The sequence below is a fragment of the Myotis lucifugus genome, unplaced genomic scaffold, assembly GCF_000147115.1.
Source record: "Myotis lucifugus unplaced genomic scaffold, Myoluc2.0 scaffold_719, whole genome shotgun sequence".
NCBI lineage: Eukaryota > Metazoa > Chordata > Mammalia > Chiroptera > Vespertilionidae > Myotis > Myotis lucifugus.
Window position 1 is genome coordinate 1 of NW_005871767.1, and position 19,332 is coordinate 19,332.

The window sequence follows — 19,332 nt, forward strand, 5'->3', positions numbered from 1 at the left end:
TCCTGCTCCAAACGCCAGCCAAGAAGAGATGACCCTGCTAAACCTGAAGTCTGGCAGGTGAGCGCAGCCAGGTCCTCCCTAAGCTGGGTGACCCCAGTAAGGCACATAACCAGCTTCAGTCTCTTTGTTTTGTAAAATAATAATAATAATAATAATAAGTCACTCACACTTCATAGGGTGTTACAAAGTAAATATCAAGATCCTCAAGATCCTCAGTGTAGTAATACTGTGCACACTAAGAGATCTGTCAGCTGCTTCATTTTCATTTCAGCCAAGAGCACAGCTTTCTAATGTTCCAAAAAGAAACTAGAATTGAAAGCAGGGACGCAGATACTTGCCCACCCATGTTCATGTGTTCATGGCAGCATTATTCACAATAGCCAAAAGGTGGAAGCAACTCAAGTGTCACCAGTGGGTGATTGGGTAAACAAAATGTAGTATACACACACAATGGAATATTATTCAACCTTAGAAAGGAAGGAAATTCTGACATGTTACAACATGAGTGAACCTTGAAAACATTATGTTGAGTGAAATAAGCCAGACGCAAAAGGATGAACTTTGTATAGACGCACTTCTATAGAAAATGTCCAAAAAAGGCAAATCTACGTGACCTGTCCGGTGTACCTCAGTAGCTTGAATGTTGCTCCATGCACCAAAAGGTTGATGGTTCAAATCCTGGTCAGGCAGGGCACATGCCTGGACAGGCTCGATCCCCAGTAGGGGGCATGAAGGAGGCAGCCGATTGCTGTTTCTCTCTCACATTGATATTTTTTCCCTCTCCCTTCCTCTCTCTCTAAAACAAACAAACAAACAAACAAAGGCAAATCTACAGAAACAGAAAGTAGAATGGCGGTTGCCAAGGGCTGGGTGGTTGCCAATACCGACGAGTTACTGTATAGTGGGAACAGAGTTTCAGTTTTGCAAGACAAGTCTATAAATGAAAGATGGTGATGTTTGCACAACAATGTACGTGTACTTAATGCCACGGAACCGCACTGCTTAAAAATGGTTACCATGGGATCCCAGCTGGGGAGCTCAGCTGGTTAGAGTATCAACCTGATACACCAAGGTCGTGAGTTTACCCCAGTCAGGGCACATAAAAAAATTAACCAACGAATGCCATAAATAAGTGGAACAACAAATCAATGTTTCTCTCTCTTTAAAATCAATAAAATTTTTAAAAATGGTTAAATGGTACATTTTATTATATATATTTTACTATAATTTGAAAAAAAAGAAACTAGAAAAGATCACTAGAATTTACCATTAAGGAAAAGAAGCACCATACATAACAATGTAGGTGTCATGCTATCATTTATGTTTAAAAGAGTGAGGATAATCCTGCCAGTATGGGTTGGTTGGTGTCATCCCATACAAAAAAAGTTTGCCTGTTCAACTCTGGTCAGAGCACATGCCTGGGTTGCAGGAGGCAGCCATTCATGTTTTGCTGTCTCTCTCTCCCTTTCCCTCCTCTCTCTCTAAAAAAAATCAATAAAAAATCTTTACAATAAAATAAAAGGGTAAGGATATAGATTTGCTATTTTAACCTTTGCTTGCATTTTGCAAGAAGCTCCTAACAGTGGTTACTTCTATGTCTGTAGTTGAGAAGGGTTAAGTGATAGAAAAAAACACTACTATATGTATAATTTTGACATATGGGTGTGTTTTATATTCAAAAAAATTTAATAAAAAAATATAGCAATAAATAAGTATATAGTCACCAGGGCTGAGATACTGAGAAATAAGTTGTTTCTCTGTTTTCCATAGTTTCATTTTAAATGTCTTTTTTGTTGTTGTTATTAATCCTCACCCAAGGATATATTTTTTTGCATTGATTATTAGAGAGAGTAGAAGGGAGGGGGAAAAGACAGAGAGAGAGAAACATCGATGTGAGAGAGACACATTGATTGTTTGCCTTCCTCACACACCCTGACCAGGGTAGGGTTGAGGATCTAGCCTGCAACCAAGGTATGAGGTAGGTGCCCTTGACCGGAATCGAACCCAGGACCCTTCAGTCCCAGGGCCGACGCTCTATCCACTGAGCCAAACCCCTAGGGCTAAATGTCTTTTTATTTTATTTTTTTTATTTTTTATTTTTATATTTTATTGATTTGAGAGGGATAGAGAGTTAGAAACATCGATGAGAGAGAAACATCGATTCAGCTGCCTCCTGCACACCCCCTACTGGGGATATGCCCGCAACCAAGGTACATGCCCTTGACCAGAATCGAACCTGGGACCCTTTAGTCCGCAGGCCGACGCTCTATCCACTGAGCCAAACCGCTAGGGCTAAATGTCTTTTTAAAAGGAAAAATCATCAGGCTTGTGCCTTGAGCCTGTGGCTTCTCACAGGAAGTTTTAGAATTTGCCCTGCCTGCTGGCATTTCTTAACAACTCAGGATTTGTTTCCAGAGCTAAGACCTCAGAGGGCTGAACAGCCTGGCGCCAAGCCCCTTCCTTGCCACTATCTGTGTACCAGGGACTGGGGACCGGTTTAAACTTCCCTGCTCCTCTCTCTGGAATTCCAGACTCATGTCTCCGTCTGCTCTTGGGCATAACCGAATGAGGTGGTCTGTCCCTTTTCCCTCCCCAAGACACCCCCACGCCTCCTCCTCCTTCAGCCCTCATCTAACACAAAATCAGCGCCATGCCCTGGCCAAGTGGCTCAGTTGGTTGGAGCATAGTCCCAAGCACCAAAAGGTTGCGGGTTCAATTCCCAGTTGGGGCAGATAGGAAATATTTTTTTTCTCTCTTCCTTCCTCTCTCTCTAAAATCAATAAACATATCCTTGGACCCGAGGATAAAAAAATAAAATAAAATAAAAGCAGTGCCATGTTTCCCATCTGCTGAGTCTACCTGACCTGCATCCGTTTGCTTCCACCTCCGTTGCCCACACGCTGGACCAAACCACGCTGAGGGCCAGTCCGTTCACACCCTCCAAGTCTGTCGTCCCCACAGCCTATGAGCACCTGGATCTGGTTACATCCCTTTCTCTGCTCTGAAACCTTCATGGCTCCCATCCCACTTGGGGTAAAAGTCAAAGTTCTCCACGTGGCCCGTCAGCTCCTCACTGCCCTCCTCCCCAGTTATATGTGCTGTGCCCGGAAGGTGTCCTGAGCCTGGATCAATCGTCCGCAGCTACGTCCTGCTTGTTGCTTATCTCTGAGATGCCTTGGATTCCCTACGTAAGTGAGAAGCGAGTTTCCTGGTCACTCCCCCCATGTGGCATCGTCTATCTCCCCCCATAGAATTAAGAAACTCTGAGGGAGCCCGGCTGGTGTGACTCAGTGGTTGAACATTGACCTATAAACCAAGAGGTCACGGTTGGATTTGTGGTCAGGGCACATGCCTGGGTTGTGGGCTCCATCCCCAGTAGGGGGCGTGCAGGAGGCAGCTGATCAATGGTTCTCTCTCATCGATGTTTCTAACTTTCTATCCCTCTCCCTTTCTCTCTGAAAAAAATCAATAAAATATATATTTTTTAAAAGTGTCTACTTGCCCTAACCGGTTTGGCTCAGTGGATAGAGCGTCAGCCTGCAGACTCAAGGGTCCCAGTTCGATTCCGGTCAAGGGCATGTACCTTGGTTGCAGGCACATCCCCAGTAGGGAGTGTGCAGGAGGCAGCTGATCGATGTTTCTAACTCTCTATTCCTCTCCCTTCCTCTCTGTAAAAAATCAATAAAATATATATATTTTTAAAAAAGTGTCTACTTGTCCAAATGGGACATCTGAGGCCACCTGGAGTGGGGCCACCTCCACCTCAGACCTGTACTCCTCTCTGTGTGAAGAGGAGCAGCTGAACATTCTCTTTATCTATGGTGTCCATGCCTCAGCCTTCTCTAACTTAGTTAAAAAAAAAAAAAAGTATAAACACCAAGGCCACCCCAAGATGCAGTTGTGCAGAGGGGTTCAAATCCCAGCTTGAACATGTATGACCTGGGGAGCCACACTCCTTGATGAGGAGGGGTGTGTGTAGTGAGACCCTCCCCACTGAAAGGGAAAATGTACAACAGGAACATTTAAGCTGAAGTCCCAGAAACTGAACACAAAGTAGGCTGTTCTTTATACCAGGAGGGGGCTACAGTGTGCATCGGATTGTCACAAGGCTCCATGATCGCCCCCAAAGCCACCAGGTCCCCCTGAGTCCCCTCTATCACCATTCTAAGGTGTCGTCCCAACTGAATGCAGAGACAGCGCTGACCCCAAGACCAAGCACCCGCAGGGGCCTGCCCATTGCCACACAATGGCCAGGATGAGGCCACCCCCAACCCCGGGATGTCTCAGAGCCAACTCTCAGCTCACAAACAAATCCCTGCTCAGTGATTCTGGGCTTTTCCCACCCCCCCAGGCTCAGAAACAACCCAGCCTGGCGGTGGCCCCTGCCTTCCTGGCATTAGGACAGTAAGCCAAGAAAGGAAACAACTTACCGTTGAGATAGCAAACAAGGAATTATCAAAGGACATGTCTGAAAAAGAGAGAGAGAGGGAAACCAAAACTGGGGCCGGTTTCAATTCCTTGTTCACCCACTTCCCGCAAGCCCAGCACCCAATGCAGACCCTGAGGAAAGGTCTGCACCGTCTCAGGGCATCCTCCTTGCTCCCTTCCAGCCCATTCACAGGGTGAGCCCTTCACGTCCCTCTTCTGCTCCCAGCCCTCCTCGGCAGCCTCCGCTGCCCTCTGGAAAATGGGTTCCTCGTCTCAACTCCCGCTTTCGGGAGCACCTCTCAGCTCCTCCGCTGCCCCAGGTTCTCCCGGAAGCGCCTTCTTCAGGACTCTGCTTAAATATCACTTCTTTGGGGGACGGCCCTCCTAGCCCCCACAGATCTGGGCCAACATCAGATGTTCCCCCCTGGAATGTGAGCTTGTGGTCAGAGACCACCTCTGTCTTGGTCATCGAGGGAGCCCCATAGACCTCAATACATAGTAGGTGCTCAACAAATGCGCGAGACAGTGAAAAAAGTACTGGGGGCCCCTTCCCGAGCATCACGCACACAGACTGGCTACCCCTCGCCCCCTGGTGGAAGCCGGCAGAACGACACGTTTGGACCACAAATGGAGCTCCATTTGAGGATGGTGACAGATACCGTGAAAGCACCAGGATGCTCCAGGGGACAAGACAGACGAAGTGTGTCCCCCGTGGAGCTGACCGTCCAGCGGTGGAGGCGAATATTACATACCCAACAGGCAAGATTACTTGAATGTGTTTCTACTAAGGGGCAAGAAGAATGACAGGGTGTCTGTTGGGATCATGTAAGTAGAAAGCACAGACTCTGTCTAGAAAATCAAGGAAGGCTTCCTGGAGGAGGTGACCTTCAGACTGCGACCAGAGGGAAGAAGAGTGCTCTAGGCAGAGGGCAGTGTGCATGAAAGGCCCAAGCATAGGGCAAGGAGAGAAGGTGAGAGGTGAAACATGGGGTGGAGGGGAGTTGGAAAGGGGAGAGAGTGTATTCTTGCCCCCAAGGGAAGTGATCAGCCCCCAAAGAGGTTCAGTAGTGAGTAGTGAGGCCCATAGTGTTTTGAGGCAGTGAACTGCCTGGGAGAGGGGGTAGGGACAGGATCAAGGAGGAAGCACAAACCTGTGGTGGTGAAGTTACCCTGGGCCCAGCAGGATTCCCGCTCTCTGCAAAGGGATTGGGAAGACAGTGATGCCATCTCTGGCAGGAGGCTTTTTCCAGGCCCCAAACTTGACCTCAGTTCCCCACCCATCCTGAGTCCTCTCATATGGAAATGCTCTTGTAAGAGCCCACAAGCCAGATGAGGTCAGGATTCCAGCCCAGGGCTTCTGCTAGCTCTCTGCCACCAGGCAGCAGCGTGTCCACCCCCTCAGAGGGGAGAAACCAAGGCCCGGACCAGTGGGAACATCCTGATGCCCAGGGACCAGGGCACCAAGTTGGGCACCGCACAACCCCAGGGATGCCACTCGCCTCCTCCCTCTGTGGATTTCTAGAGTGATTAGAACAGTTTTGGCAGCTGGCAGTAAAAGGGTGTGAGGAAGGCTCAGCCACCAGTTCCCTGTGCCTCAATCTCCTGGTCTGTAAAACGGGGCTATTAACAGTGCCTGCTTCCGGGCCGCTATGAGGCTAACAGGAGCTCCGCTTCAGCGTCTCCTAGCACAGTGCCCCGCACACCTGTTCCTATGAGGCGGCCCTCCCATCATTCGGTGCTGTTCGCGGTGGAGCTCCCACAGCCAGGGGAGTGCCCTTCTGTTCCCAGAACCTGGCCGGCTCTTAGAGTCCCTACACCCATCAGGAGCTCATGCTCTGCGACTGAATATTTCTTCCTCCCAAACCCACCCTCTGAGGGTCTCCAGGGATGGTCTCACCTTTTCTTCTGCATTTCTTTTACTTTAACTGGGAACAAAAAATAAACAAGCATTTGTTAGATTTTGGTCCTGGGTGCATCCTGGTTGCAAGTTTCTGAAAGCTAAAAGGCCAAAGCCCCCCTCAGACATGCCTTCTCCCCTAGCAAATTTGCCACTCAACAGAACTACTGCAAACATTTATTTTCCCCAAGTACATGAGTAATGTGTGTTGGTAAAAACGTCAAACAAGCCCTAACCGGTTTGGCTCAGTGGATAGAGCGTCGGCCTGCGGACTGAGGGGTCCCAGGTTCGATTCGGGTCAAGGGCATGTACCTTGGTTTCGGGCACATCCCCAGTAGGGAGTGTGCAGGAGGCAGCTGATCAATGTTTCTAACTCTCTATCCCTCTCCCCTCCTCTCTGTAAAAAATCAATAAGATATATTAAAAAAAAAAAAGTCAAACAAGGTACAAACATGTTAAATTGTTTTTTGTTTTGTTTTAGAAAGGAGAGAGAGCGAACAAGAGAGGCTGCCTCCCATACCCACCCAACCAGGGATCAAACCCACAACCTAAGTACATGTACTCTGACCAGGAATGGAACTTACCCTCCTGGTGCCCGGGACAACGCTTCAACCAACTGAGCCACCCCAGGGCATACATTCAACTTCTGACTAAATAATCCTTGGTGATCATATATGATGGCCCACACAAAAGATGGCCCTTGCGTAATAAACTCATTTTCCTGTTAAAATGGGTGGCTACATTCTCAATTTCTTCATTATATAGATATTAAATGAGAAGAGGAAAAAATTTCAACTGGACATCACTGTTTCAAGACATCTGAAAAACAGCAGATATTAAAAGTCTGTCTTGCCCTAGCCGGTTTGGCTCAGTGGATAGAGCATCAGCCTGGGGACTGAAGGGTCCTGGGTTCGATTCCGGTCAAGGGCACTCGATCCCTACTAGGAGGCATGCAAGAGGCAGCCGATCAATGATTCTCTCTCATCATTGATTTTTTTTTCTAATCAGCATATTACCCTTTTATTAGTATAATAATCTGTTCAACAGGAATTATCTTCCAGTCCAATCTTTAGCAAAAGTTCAAGAAAACCAAGCCTAGTGATGTGAAGTACAAGTTTCAATCTTATAACGTTTGAAAAGTAATACTCCTAGGTCTATAATAAATTTGATCTCAGGTGTATCCTTATGAAAGTAAGGGACTTATAAATATATTTGCTTAAACTAAGGATCCAAGCCTATGCGACAGGAGCACCTTTAGACATCCGATTCCTCTCACTCCCTAAACGTGGGCATCACGGTTTTGCATATTAGCATTGGGGGAACAAAAGTTCATGATTCAAATACTTTTTAAATGGCAGAGTTTCCACCACTGCCCGCTGATGTCCTTTTTTTTTTTTTTATTTTGACAATCAACTTTTAAGTGCACTCAGACAAATTAAAAAATTTAACTTATTTTAAAAACCCCAACATCTTGAATTCTCTGGATTTCCTAGTTTCAATTGCTTTAATGTCTTCAAGGCACCTGTTCTCGAACGTCTGTTTCTCCCTTCCTCTCTCTCTCTCTCTCTCTCACTCTCTCTCTCTCTCTCTCTCTCTCTCGTCCTCTCTGAAAGCAATAAAAATATATATATTTTTAAAAATCTGTCTGGCCCTAGCCGATTTGGCTCAGTGGATAGAGCGTCAGCCTGTGGACTGAAGGGTCCCAGGTTCGATTCTGGTCAAGAGCATGTACCTTGGTTGCAGGCTCCTCCCTGGCCCAGAGCCCTGGTAGGGCCCGTGCAAGAGGCAACCAATTGATGGATTCTCTCACATCGATATTTCACTCTGTTTTGCCCTCTCTTCCACTCTTTCTAAAAATCAATTGAAAAATATTCTCAGGTGAGGATTAAAATAAAATAAAATAAATAATAAATACCTTATAATTTTAAAAAAGGTTGTCTGGTCCTGGCCTGGTGGCTCAGTTGGTTGGAGCGTTGTCCAATACACCAAAAGGTTGTGGGTTCAACTCCCCGTTAGGGCACATACCTAAGTCTTGGGTTTGATCCCCGGTTAAGACACATATGGGAGGTGACTGATTGACCCACTAATGTTTCTCCCTCTTTCTCTCGTCCTTCCTCTCTACCTAAAATCAATAAAAACATATCCTTTGGCCTGGCCGGTGTAGCTCAACAGTTGAGCTTCGACCCAGGAACCAAGAAGTCACTGGTTCGATTCCTGGTCAGGGCACATGCCTGGGTTGCGGGTTCAATCCCATCGGGGGTGTACAGGAGGCAGCCAATCAATGATATTCTCTCTCATGGATGTTTCTATGTCTCTATCCCTCTCCAGTGCTCTCTCTAAAAAAAAAAATCAATAAAAAACATATTTTTAAAAAACATATCCTGGGGCGAGGATTTTTAAAAAAAATTAATTTCAGTAGATGCCAGGGGTTGGATGGAGGTGGAGGGGGGTGGGGAATTAATGTTTAATAGGGACAAAGTTTCAGTTTGAGAAGATGAAAGAATCCTGGAGCTCAGGGCAGCTGGCCCTAGAGCAGCCGTGGGCAAACTACGGCCCGCAGGCCGGATCCGGCCCGTTTGAAATGAATAAAACTAAAAAAAAAAAAAAAAAAAGACCGTACCCTTTTATGTAATGATGTTTACTTTGAATTTATATTAGTTCACACAAACACTCCATCCATGCTTTTGTTCCGGCCCTCCGGTCCAGTTTAAGAACCCATTGTGGCCCTCGGGTCAAAAAGTTTGCCCACCCCTGCTCTAGAGCCTCATCCTGTGCACCAAAAGGTTGTGGGTTCAATTCCCAGTCAGGGCACATACCCGATTCCCAGTCAGGGCACATACCCGGGTTGCATGCGCATTTGATCCCTGGTCAGGGTGTATGCGGGAGGCGACAGATGGACCCATCGATGTTTCTCTTTCACTTGGATGTTTCTTTCTCTCTCTCTCTCTCTCCCTTTCTCTCTCTAAATCAATGAACACATCCTCTGGTGAGGCTTTCTTTGCCTGCTGTTACCTTTCCTGATCACCACAGCAGCAGTCACCAGCCCAGCAAGGAGGAGGGCTCCAGCCAGGCTCAAGGAGAGTGCCAGGATCCAAGTGGGTACTAGAGGAAAATGGGAAAAGAGAGAGTGGGCAGGTCATGGATTGTGGAGGCACAGGGAGGAGGGAGGACAACTGTCATCTTGTCAGCTTTCCCCCCTTGCACCCCAACTATGTGGCTTGAGTGTAACTGGACCCTAGGGACCCAGCAAACCTTATATCTAGCCAATTAGCACATTCCCTCCCCCTGGTCATTGTGATTGGTTCAGAGATGGGCATGTGACCCAAGCTGAGCCAATGAGAATTAATTCTGAGACTTTGGATAGGCCTCTGCTGGGAAGAGAGGTTTACTCCTCTACCCAATATTACAAAACTGGTAGGATATACATCTGGAGCTGCTGGGTAGAATTTTGCTACTATGTGGGGGAGGACTTGCCTGAGAATACGACACAAAGGAAAGCTGAACTGAGAGGTGGCAAATGATTCCTGACATCTTTGGACACCTGGATCCAGCCATGCCTGAAGTCAGCACTGTGATCTGACTTCAGTTCAGCGAATCAACAAATCCCTTTTTGTTGTCGAAGCCAGTTTGAGTCAGATTTTCAGTTACTTGCAGCCTGAAGAGTCCTGCTGATTTCAGCATGGGTACCAGGGGATCAGAGGACAAATCCCGCCCCCCCTCTAGACATGTGTGGACCATGAGGCCTACACAGAGGTCAGCCACAGAAGCCGAAGCCCCAGCTCCAGAGTTTTGTCTGCCCCTCCCTGGAGAGAGAGGGGATCTCTCAGGGGAGCCTGGAGCAGATGCCCTGACCCAGTGGAGGTCAGGAGCTAAGCCAGGAGGGTGAAGGAGAAATGCACACTTGGTCTTCTCACAGTGTTAGCCTTGTTCATTCATTCATCTGGGGTGGGGGGTAAGGGTTGTCACCTCCCCACTCTGAGACCACAGGACCAAGGTAAGAGAAGGGGGCCTTTGATAGTAGAGCTTGAGGCCGGGAAGGACATAGAGACTGTTTTGTCATCACAATGTGTGAGCCTCTGCTAGCAACCAAGTTCTATTTGCAGCTGGAAAAGTTCTGGTTGATGCTGACAGAGAGGCTCCACCTGGAGGCTCCTCCCTCTCTCCGCTCCTTGATCCAGAGCCCACACCCACCCTGTCTTGAAAAGATCAGCAGCTTCCCGAACTCTGTCCCACTCACCCAGAAAGCCAGAGTCCTTCCTGCAGCCACAAGGCCCTACAAGAGCCTTTTTGCTACCTCCCTGCCCTCGTCTCTCCCCACTTTCCTCCTTGCTCATTAGGCTTCAATCACGGGTGCCTCCATGTTGCTCAAACACACCAGGTACACTCCAGCCTCAGGACCTTTGCACATCCTGTTCCTTCTACCTGGAACCTTCTTGCCAGAGACATTCATGTGGCTGGCTCCTTATCATTCAGGTCTGTTCTCAAACACTGCCTCCTCAGAGAAGTGTTTCCTGACCACTCTCCTCTGTATTTAAAATGACACCCTTTAGCTCTAGCTGGTTTGGCTCAGTAGATAGAGTGTGGGCCTGGATTTGTGGTCAAGGGCACATGCCCCGGTTGTGGGCTCAATCAACAGTAGGGGGCGTGCCAGGAAGCAGCTAATTCTCTCTCATCGTTGATGTTTCTATCTCTCTGTCTCCCTTCCTCTCTGAAATCAATAAAAATATATTTTAAAAAATAAAATGACACCCTTCACCAGGCTGTATTTCATCCTTGCATTTTACTTGCCCCCACTGGCAGATGGAACAATTCTCAGACTACTCTTTCACGGTGCGTGGCAGGTGCTCTAAAATGTCCCCTGGCCAGGAGGGGAGGGGCAGCAGAGCATGCACAGTTAATGCCCGGGCTTTGGAGACCAGTGGAATCCCAGCTCTGCTGCCTGCTCGCTGTGTGACTTGGGCAAGTCCCTTCATCTCTTGGTTTCCTAATCTGCAAAATGGGGAGAACCACTACACCCACCGCACAGGATGACTGTGAGGCTTAAACAAGGAAAAGTGAGTGAATCCTGGTAAGTTGGAAGCCTGGCTCGTCCTATGACAACTTCCACGCAGAGGGAACAGCACTTGGAAAGGCCTGGTAGTGAGAACATGGAGCCAGGCAGCGAGGGCTGGTGGAAGGGCCTTACCTGGGAAGGACACGTGCACAGGTTCGCTGAGGTCTGACAGCTGCGGCTGCCTGTGCTCGCCTAACACGCCGTACTGGCAGTGAAACGTTCCGCCGGCAGCCTCCCAGCCGCCGCTCAGGTTGAAGGTGACCCTGAGCTGGTCCACGGGGGCCTGCAGGAGCTGGACCACCTTCTCCCCTTGGTACAGCGTGAAGTTGGCCCCTGGGAAGCCCTGGGGGGCCGTGCATTCAATGTAGATGGGGTCCTCCTGACTGCTGGGGTGTGGGGGCACCAGCAGGATGGATGGCGCTGGTATCGCCATGGAGCCTACAATGCAGAAAAGGGAGGTGGGGTGAGTGGGTGATTCGAGCAGGGGCCAACCTGGCTGTGTGGCTTTGGGCAAGTGGCTCACGCTCTGGACCTTGCTCCTCCCTCCCCCAGCTGATTACAGATGTATTCTTCACTTGTCACATCCTAGTACGCAGCTGATGATTGGGAGGGGGAAATACATCAAAGGCATATATACAATTAATAGAAGTTCTTACTATACATGTAGCATGGAAGATACATCTTTAATTACTGTTACACATTCTAGAAGGCATTCAAATCAAGATAGAGTCAAACAGGTTGATAAATGTCTGTGGGCCTTGATTTTTATGTACAACTGGAGGCTCGTCATCCCCACCCTACTGCGATGTTGGGGAATTGAGTGCCCTGTACATGGTCAGGGGTCACTGGGTTTGAGTCATTTTTTTAAATGATAGCAGTAGTTATTACACAGCAATGCAATCACATTCTCATTACTTCAATCACCAGTACTGACTAGGCACCAGGCCCTGCTTTAGGTACTGGGGACAGAGCAGTGAATGAGACAGACAGACAGACAGACATGCCTGCCTCCGGGAGCTCATGTTCTCAAGGAGATAAGAAATGCTGTGCAGCACATTAGAGCAGTGGTTCTCAACCGTCCTAATGCCGAGACCCTTTAATGCAGTTCCTCATGTTGTGGTGACCCCCAATTTCATTGTTACAAATTGAACATAATTAAAGCATAGTGATTAATCACAAAAACAATATGTAACTATATATGTGTTTTCCGATGGTCTTAGGCGACCCCTGTGAAAGGGTCGTTTGACCCCCAAAGGGGTCGCGACCCACAGGTTGAGAACCACTGCATTAGAGTAATGAGAAGCTGCAGTAGCTGGGTTGACCACGGAGGGCTTCCCGGAAGAAGCGACACAGGAATTGCTGAGAGAAAGCATTTCAGGCAGAGGGGACAGCATGGGCAAAGGCTGGGAGGCTGGAGGGGTGTGGGGTATTCCAGGAGGCTGGCTCGAGGGCATGAGAAACAGGGAGAGCCGGAGGAGGGGAGGTTCTAGCTTGCTTCCCAGGCTGTGGTGAGGAATATAGATTTCAGGGTTCAGTGTCTCCCCAGCCGCCCCCAGGCTCCTGCGCACAGTGTGGATCTGGCTCAGGTGAGGTCTACCCAAGCCTTCCGTTTTCCGCTGGCAAATCTGCTGCTCTGGCCCTGGAGGTGGGTGCCTCAGAGGCCAACAGGGCTGAGTCATGGGGCGTGGGCACCGCTCTCCTCGGCGGGTGGCATTTCTGATAACCGTGATGTGGAGATAACGAGGAGCCCCATAAAAGAAAGCCATGCTCCTGGGACATTTCCAAGGCTCTGGGACAAATCTGTCAGGGCTCAGCCTACTCCAGCACCTGGGGAGGGCAGCCCCAGGTACAGGTTCCTGCCCCCAGAGCAGAGGTAAGGTGGGCAGGCATGGGGAGTGGCTTGGGGGCGGGGGGAAGGGGGAGTGCAGGGGTGTCAGGCTCACCAGCTGCAAAGAGCAGGACAGTCCAGGGCATTGCTTCTCCAGCGACTGGCCAGGCAATCTGGCTGAGGCCAGTGTGGCCCACAGTTCACCACAACTCCTTCTGTGGGGCCAGAGCAGGGAAAGGAGAAGCTGGGCTGTTTCTAGCCGAGTATTTCCTCACTGGCAGGAAGTTGCATATATATCTGAGTTACTGAAAGACTCCTTCTCCTCTCCCCACCCCTTCCATTGGTGCACATCAGACCCTAGCTGGCACCTCTCGGAGCCTTGGTGGCCATAGTTCTGAAGATGTGAGGGATAAGCAAATGAGAGGACTCCTGGGAATGAGGAAGGGTAAGGACTGTGGGCTGTTTGGGAAATCCACGCCCAAGACATATACCACAGCCCAACCAGCGCCAAAGTTGATGTACATGTCAGATGGAGGGTGGTTAGGGCTTGGCCTCCGTGACCTCAGGCAAGGCATGGTTCTCCTTTGAAGCCTCATCTTCTTGCTCTGTTGAATGCAGCTAAGAGGAGCAGACAGATCCAAAGAACTCGAGATGGAGCACAATGCCACGAGGGGTGTGAGCATTTCCAACGTGAAACCAGAGAAGAAAAGCTTTAGGAGCTTCGCAAGCCAGGTGAAACACTAGCTCCGGAACTGAGGCAATGATATACTTTGCAGAATAAACTGCCTTCCAGCTCCAGCTCAGAAACTTGCAAAGATTTGTTTGACAAGTAGGTTTGCTTTGCTCTCTAAACACTTCTGATCAAGTTAAGTGGGTCCACCTGGAGGTTTACACCCAGGAAGGACATAAACATGGGTACACCAAACACCGAAAAGGACCACTAGACTTTTTTTAAAAATTAAATCTTTATTGTTCAGATTATTACATTGGTTCCTCTTTTTTCCCACCATAACCCCCCTCCACCCAGTTCCCACCCCACCCTCCGCCCTCAATCCCCACCCACTGTCCTCATCCATAGGTGCACGATTATTGTCCAATCTCCTCCCGCACCCCCCCATACCCCTTTCCCCCCCCAAGAATAGTCAGTTCATTCCCTTTCTATGCCCCTGATTCTATTACAATCACCAGTTCATCAGATTATTTATTCACTTGATTTTTAGATTCACTTGTTGATAGATGTGTATTTGTTGTTCATAATTTGTATCTTTACCTTTTTCCTCTTCTTCCTCTTCTTAAAGGATACCTTTCAGCATTTCATATAATGCTGGTTTGGTGGTGATGAACTCCTTTAGCTTTTTCTTATCTGTGAAGCTCTTTATCTGACCTTCAATTCTGAATGATAGCTTTGCTGGATAAAGTAATCTTGGTTGTAGGTTCTTGGCATTCATCACTTTGAATATTTCTTGCCACTCCCTTCTGGCCTGCAAAGTTTCTGTTGAGAAATCAGCTGACAGTCGTATGGGTACTCCCTTGTAGGTAACTGACTATCTTTCTCTTGCTGCTTTTAGGATTCTCTCTTTGTCTTTTGCTCTTGGCATTTTAATTATGATGTGTCTTGGTGTGGTCCTCTTTGGATTCCTTTTGTTTGGGGTTCTCTGAGCTTCCTGGACTTGGAAGTCTATTTCTTTCACCAGGTAGGGGAAGTTTTCTGTCATTATTTCTTCAAATAGGTTTTCAATATCTTGCTCTCTCTCTTCTTCTGGCACCCCTATAATTCTAATGTTGGTACGCTTGAAGCTGTCCCAGAGGCTCCTTACACTATCTTCATATTTTTGGATTCTTTTTTCATTTTGCTTTTCCGGTTGGATGTTTTTTGCTTCTTCATATTTCAAATCTTTGACTTGATTCTTGCGATCCTCTGGTCTGCTGTTGGGAGTCTGTATAATATTCTTTATTTCAGTCAGTGTATGCTTAATTTCTAGTTGGTTGTTTATCACAACATCGAGGGTCTCACTAGATTTCTTGAAGATCTCAATACATTTATCGGCAGTCTCACCAGTCTTTTCGAGGGCCTTACTAAATTTATCGGCGGCTTCTAGATAGTTCTTTAAAGACCTTAAAAGTGTGGTTTTGAACTCTATATCCTGCAGTTTGCTTTCCTCCATTTCTGTCATTTGTGTCCTGTTTCTTTTTCTCGGCATTTTTTATGCTTTGCTGTGTTGATAGGGTGCCTTTCTGTGCTAAGTGTCCCAATTACCTGAGGTAGACACTCTTGGTGCACCCCCTTGTGGGCTTTGTGCACAGTCTTGTTGTAATTAAGCCTTGATTGTTGTAGTTATCACTGTGAGGAATTGACCTCCAGGCCAATTGGCTGTGAGAATCAGCTGTGTCTGCAGTGGGAGAACTTCTGTGCTGGAGACACCCCTCTGGGGCAAGACTTGCTTCAATGGGGTTTTGGTGCTCACTGAGTCTGCCCCCTGAGTGTGTCCTTTATGTTTCCAGGGAGCTGCAAACTGGATGGTCCCACTCTGACCTCTGGGCTTCCTGGCTCCTGGATCTCTAGGGAGGTGCTAATCTAGCCTTTGCCTGCGGCTATCCAGCTAAAGCCTCCCTGCAGGGCTTGGGCGGGGCAGGTCCCAGGGGATCAACAGGGCAGGGCTAGCAGTTATGGCTGCTCTCAGTCTTGTCCTCAGAGGCTCTGCTTCTCAGTGTCCCGGTAATCACTGCAAGCCCCTCGGAGAGAAAGCTGCCCTAGGGTTCTGACCGATGCCAGACAGTCCCGCTTCTCCCGTATGAGTCTGGGTCCCTAGAGACTCGCCTGGAACTGGAGCTCAGAGCCTGAGACTCCCTCCCGATTGAAAACGACAACCACGCCCTCAGCCGCCAGCCCGCTCCGCATGCACTCCGCACCTTAGTATTTTACTTCCGCACTGCGCCTCCTCTGAGTCTGGGTATGCTTTTCTCTTTCCTTCTAGTTGTAGAATTTCCACTCAGCCAGCCTTCCTGTGGTTCTGGGTGATGTCCGTTCCGTCTTTTAGTTGTATTTTTGAAGTGGTTGTTCGAGGCAGCAAACTCCGGTGTTTACCTATGCTGCCATCTTGGGTGTCTCCCCAATAGACTTTTTTTTCCTTTGGACACACAACCCTCATTCCAACATCAGGACCTTTGGGCATAATTCTATCGCTCTGGTCAAATCCCACTTCTTCAGGTCTCAGCTTACATATCACTTCTGTGAAACCTATCCAGTTCCCTCTGAACTTAGGAAAACCCCTTTGCCGAATTCTCCCATAGTGCCTTGTAATTTTCTTTTATTGCAATTAGTATACTTGTTGTTTCTGTCCAAGGGATCTGTCCATTTCATCTAAGTTGTAGAACTTAGTGGTATAAACTGTTAATGTTTTCTTGTTATCCTTTTAATGTCTGTAGGGTCTGTGGTGATGTCCCACTGGCAACGTAATTTGTGGGTGTTTTTTTTTCCTTGATTAGTCTTGCCAGAAATTAATGTTTTTTGTTTTTTTTTTAAATATATTTTATTGATTTTTTACAGAGAGGAAGGGAGAGAGATAGAGAGCTAGAAACATCGATGAGAGAGAAACATTGATCAGCCGCCTCCTGCACATCTCCTACTGGGGATGTGCCCACAACCCAGGCACATGCCCTTGACTGGAATCGAACCTGGGACCCTCCAGTCTGCAGGCCGATGCTCCATCCACTGAACCAAACCGGCTTCGGCAGAAATTAATGTTTTATCCATCTTTTCAAAGTACTAACTTTTTACTTTGTTATTTTTTTCTAATTTCTGTTTTCTATTTCTTTGCTTTTTGTTCTTATATTTACTTTTTCTTTCTTCTATTTACCTTGTGTCTAATCAACTCTTCTTTTATTAGCTTCTTAAGATGGAAACTTAGATCATTTATTTTTTTCAACATTTATATTAATCTTCACCCAAGGATATGTTTTTATTGATTTAAAAGAGAGAGGAAGAGAGAAGGAAACATTGATGTGAGACTAACATTGATCGGTTTTCTCCCATATGTGCCCAGACCGGGGACTGAACCCGAAACCTAGGTTTGTGCCCTGACTATGAATCAAACCCCAACCTTTTGGTGTACAGAATGATGTCCAATCAACTGAGCAGCCCAGATCATTGATTTAAAACCTTTATCTTCTATATAAATGCTTCTATATAAGCATTTAAAGCTATACATTTCCCTCTATGCACTGCTTTAACTACATCTCACACATTTTAATATATTGTGATTCATTATCATTGTTAGAAATAATATCTTTTTCCCTGTGAATTTTTTCTATGAACCATAGTTTATTTAGGTGTTCCTTAATTTATAAACATTTGGGCTTTTTAAATAACTTACTATTAGTGATCTTTAATTTAATTCCTTTGTGGTTAGACAATATACTCCATATAATTTTAATCCTCTGAAATTTATTAATCTTTTAAAAAATATTTTTATTGATTTCAGAGAGGAAGGGAGAGGGAGAGAGAGATAGAAACATCAATGATGAGAATCATTGATCAGCTGCCTCCTGCGCACCCCCTACTGGGGATAGAGCCCACAACCCAGGCATATGCCCTTGACTGGAATTGAACCTGGGACTCTTCAGTCCCCAGGCGGACACTCAAACCACTGAGCCAAACCAGCTAGGGCAGAAATTTATTACTTTTTAATGGCCCAGCACATCCTGCTCCACATTCTATTGGCCCTTAAAATATATAAACAACACTCTGCAGCTGTTTGATAGATCCTGTAAATGTCAATTAGATTAGGTCAAGGTGGTTCACAGAACATGCTTGAATTTACTGAATTCATCCAGTTCTCTGCCTCCAGAGGTGCAGGGAGAGGGTCCTTGTTGTCTGCTGCAGCTTCCCTAAGCCTACCACAGTGCTTGGCATACAGTGAGCCATAAATATTTGGCTGTCTGGCCTGAAAGCCAAAACATATTCATTCGGTCTATTTTTGTGGTTCTATCCTGTGTGTACAGAAGAGTTAAGAGATTCTTGGCTTTGATGTATAGGAGACAGAATTGAGATTTCTTCCAGATATCTGACTCCAAAAGTCTTGAGACGGGGGAAGGGCATGCTAGGTGGAGGGATAACGTGTGTGAAGGAACCTGAATGTAAGGACTTCATCCTGGGAGCATTTAATATGGTCCAGAAACCTATAACCTGGAATTGAGTTCAGAAAAACAGCAACAAACGCCTGTATGGGTCACCTGTCACACAGCTGCTGTACTTACGAGGCACCACTGAGGAGTCATGGACAGGATGAAGGGAAATCAACAAGGAATGGTGACTCCTGGGGTCAGGGAGCTGTTACCAGCCCAGATCTGAAGTTGCTGGGGAGGAAGTGGTCCTGGAATTTGGAGAGAGCTGGAGTTGCAGGCTTTGGTAGAGAGACACAGACCAACAGGTGGGAGCCAGGGGATATATATCTAGGCCTTCCTCCTCTCCAGGCCTCAGATCTCCTGCCAGGGCCAAACTCAAGCAGCCAGATTGACCCAGTGTATAGAGATCAGCCTTCCTGGGTACCGAGCAGTGTAGGGAAAGGTGAAGAACAGCTCTGGTGGGGGCGGCGCACAAAGATTTCCCAGCACATTCTTAGAATCTTTTGGTTATAATTTCAGGGGAACCCTCACCTCCAGAAACCAGTTTGCCAACTCCCCATGGTTGTAAGGACCTCAGGCTAAGATTCTAGGCCAGTGATGGCGAACCTATGACACGCATGTCAGAGGTGACACGCGAACTCATTTTTTTGGTTGATTTTTCTTTGTTAAATGGCATTTAAAATATATAAAATAAATATCAAAAATATAAATCTTTGCTTTACTATGGTTGCAAATATCAAAAAATTTCTATATGTGACACGGCACCAGAGTTAAGTTAGGTTTTTTCTAAATGCTGACACGCCGAGCTCAAAAGGTTCGCCATCACTGCTCTAGGCCAACGCTCCAAAGGGAAGAGGGACTCCACATGATGTGGCCTGCACTGACTGCTTCCATCCCCATCACCTCCTTTCTGCCTCTTGAACCCCGAGTGCTTTCTGGCCTTGGGGCACTGTTCTCTGTTTGTCTCCTCCTGTCCCTTCTACTTCCAGTCTGAGCTTCAAT

General features: G+C 47.2%; 1 protein-coding gene across 1 annotated transcript; it reads right to left on the minus strand.

Moving 5' to 3' along the window:
- Nucleotides 1–4,386: 4,386 nt before the first annotated feature.
- Nucleotides 4,387–13,645, minus strand: CUNH19orf38 (chromosome unknown C19orf38 homolog; the record flags this gene model as incomplete). Its single annotated transcript, XM_006105741.3, has 6 exons — nucleotides 13,322–13,645; nucleotides 11,511–11,816; nucleotides 9,338–9,427; nucleotides 6,326–6,353; nucleotides 5,580–5,623; nucleotides 4,387–4,468 (listed from the first exon to the last, which is right to left on the minus strand). Coding segments are annotated over exons 1-6 (581 nt in total), but the record flags the coding sequence as incomplete, so codon positions are not given.
- Nucleotides 13,646–19,332: the final 5,687 nt, after the last annotated feature.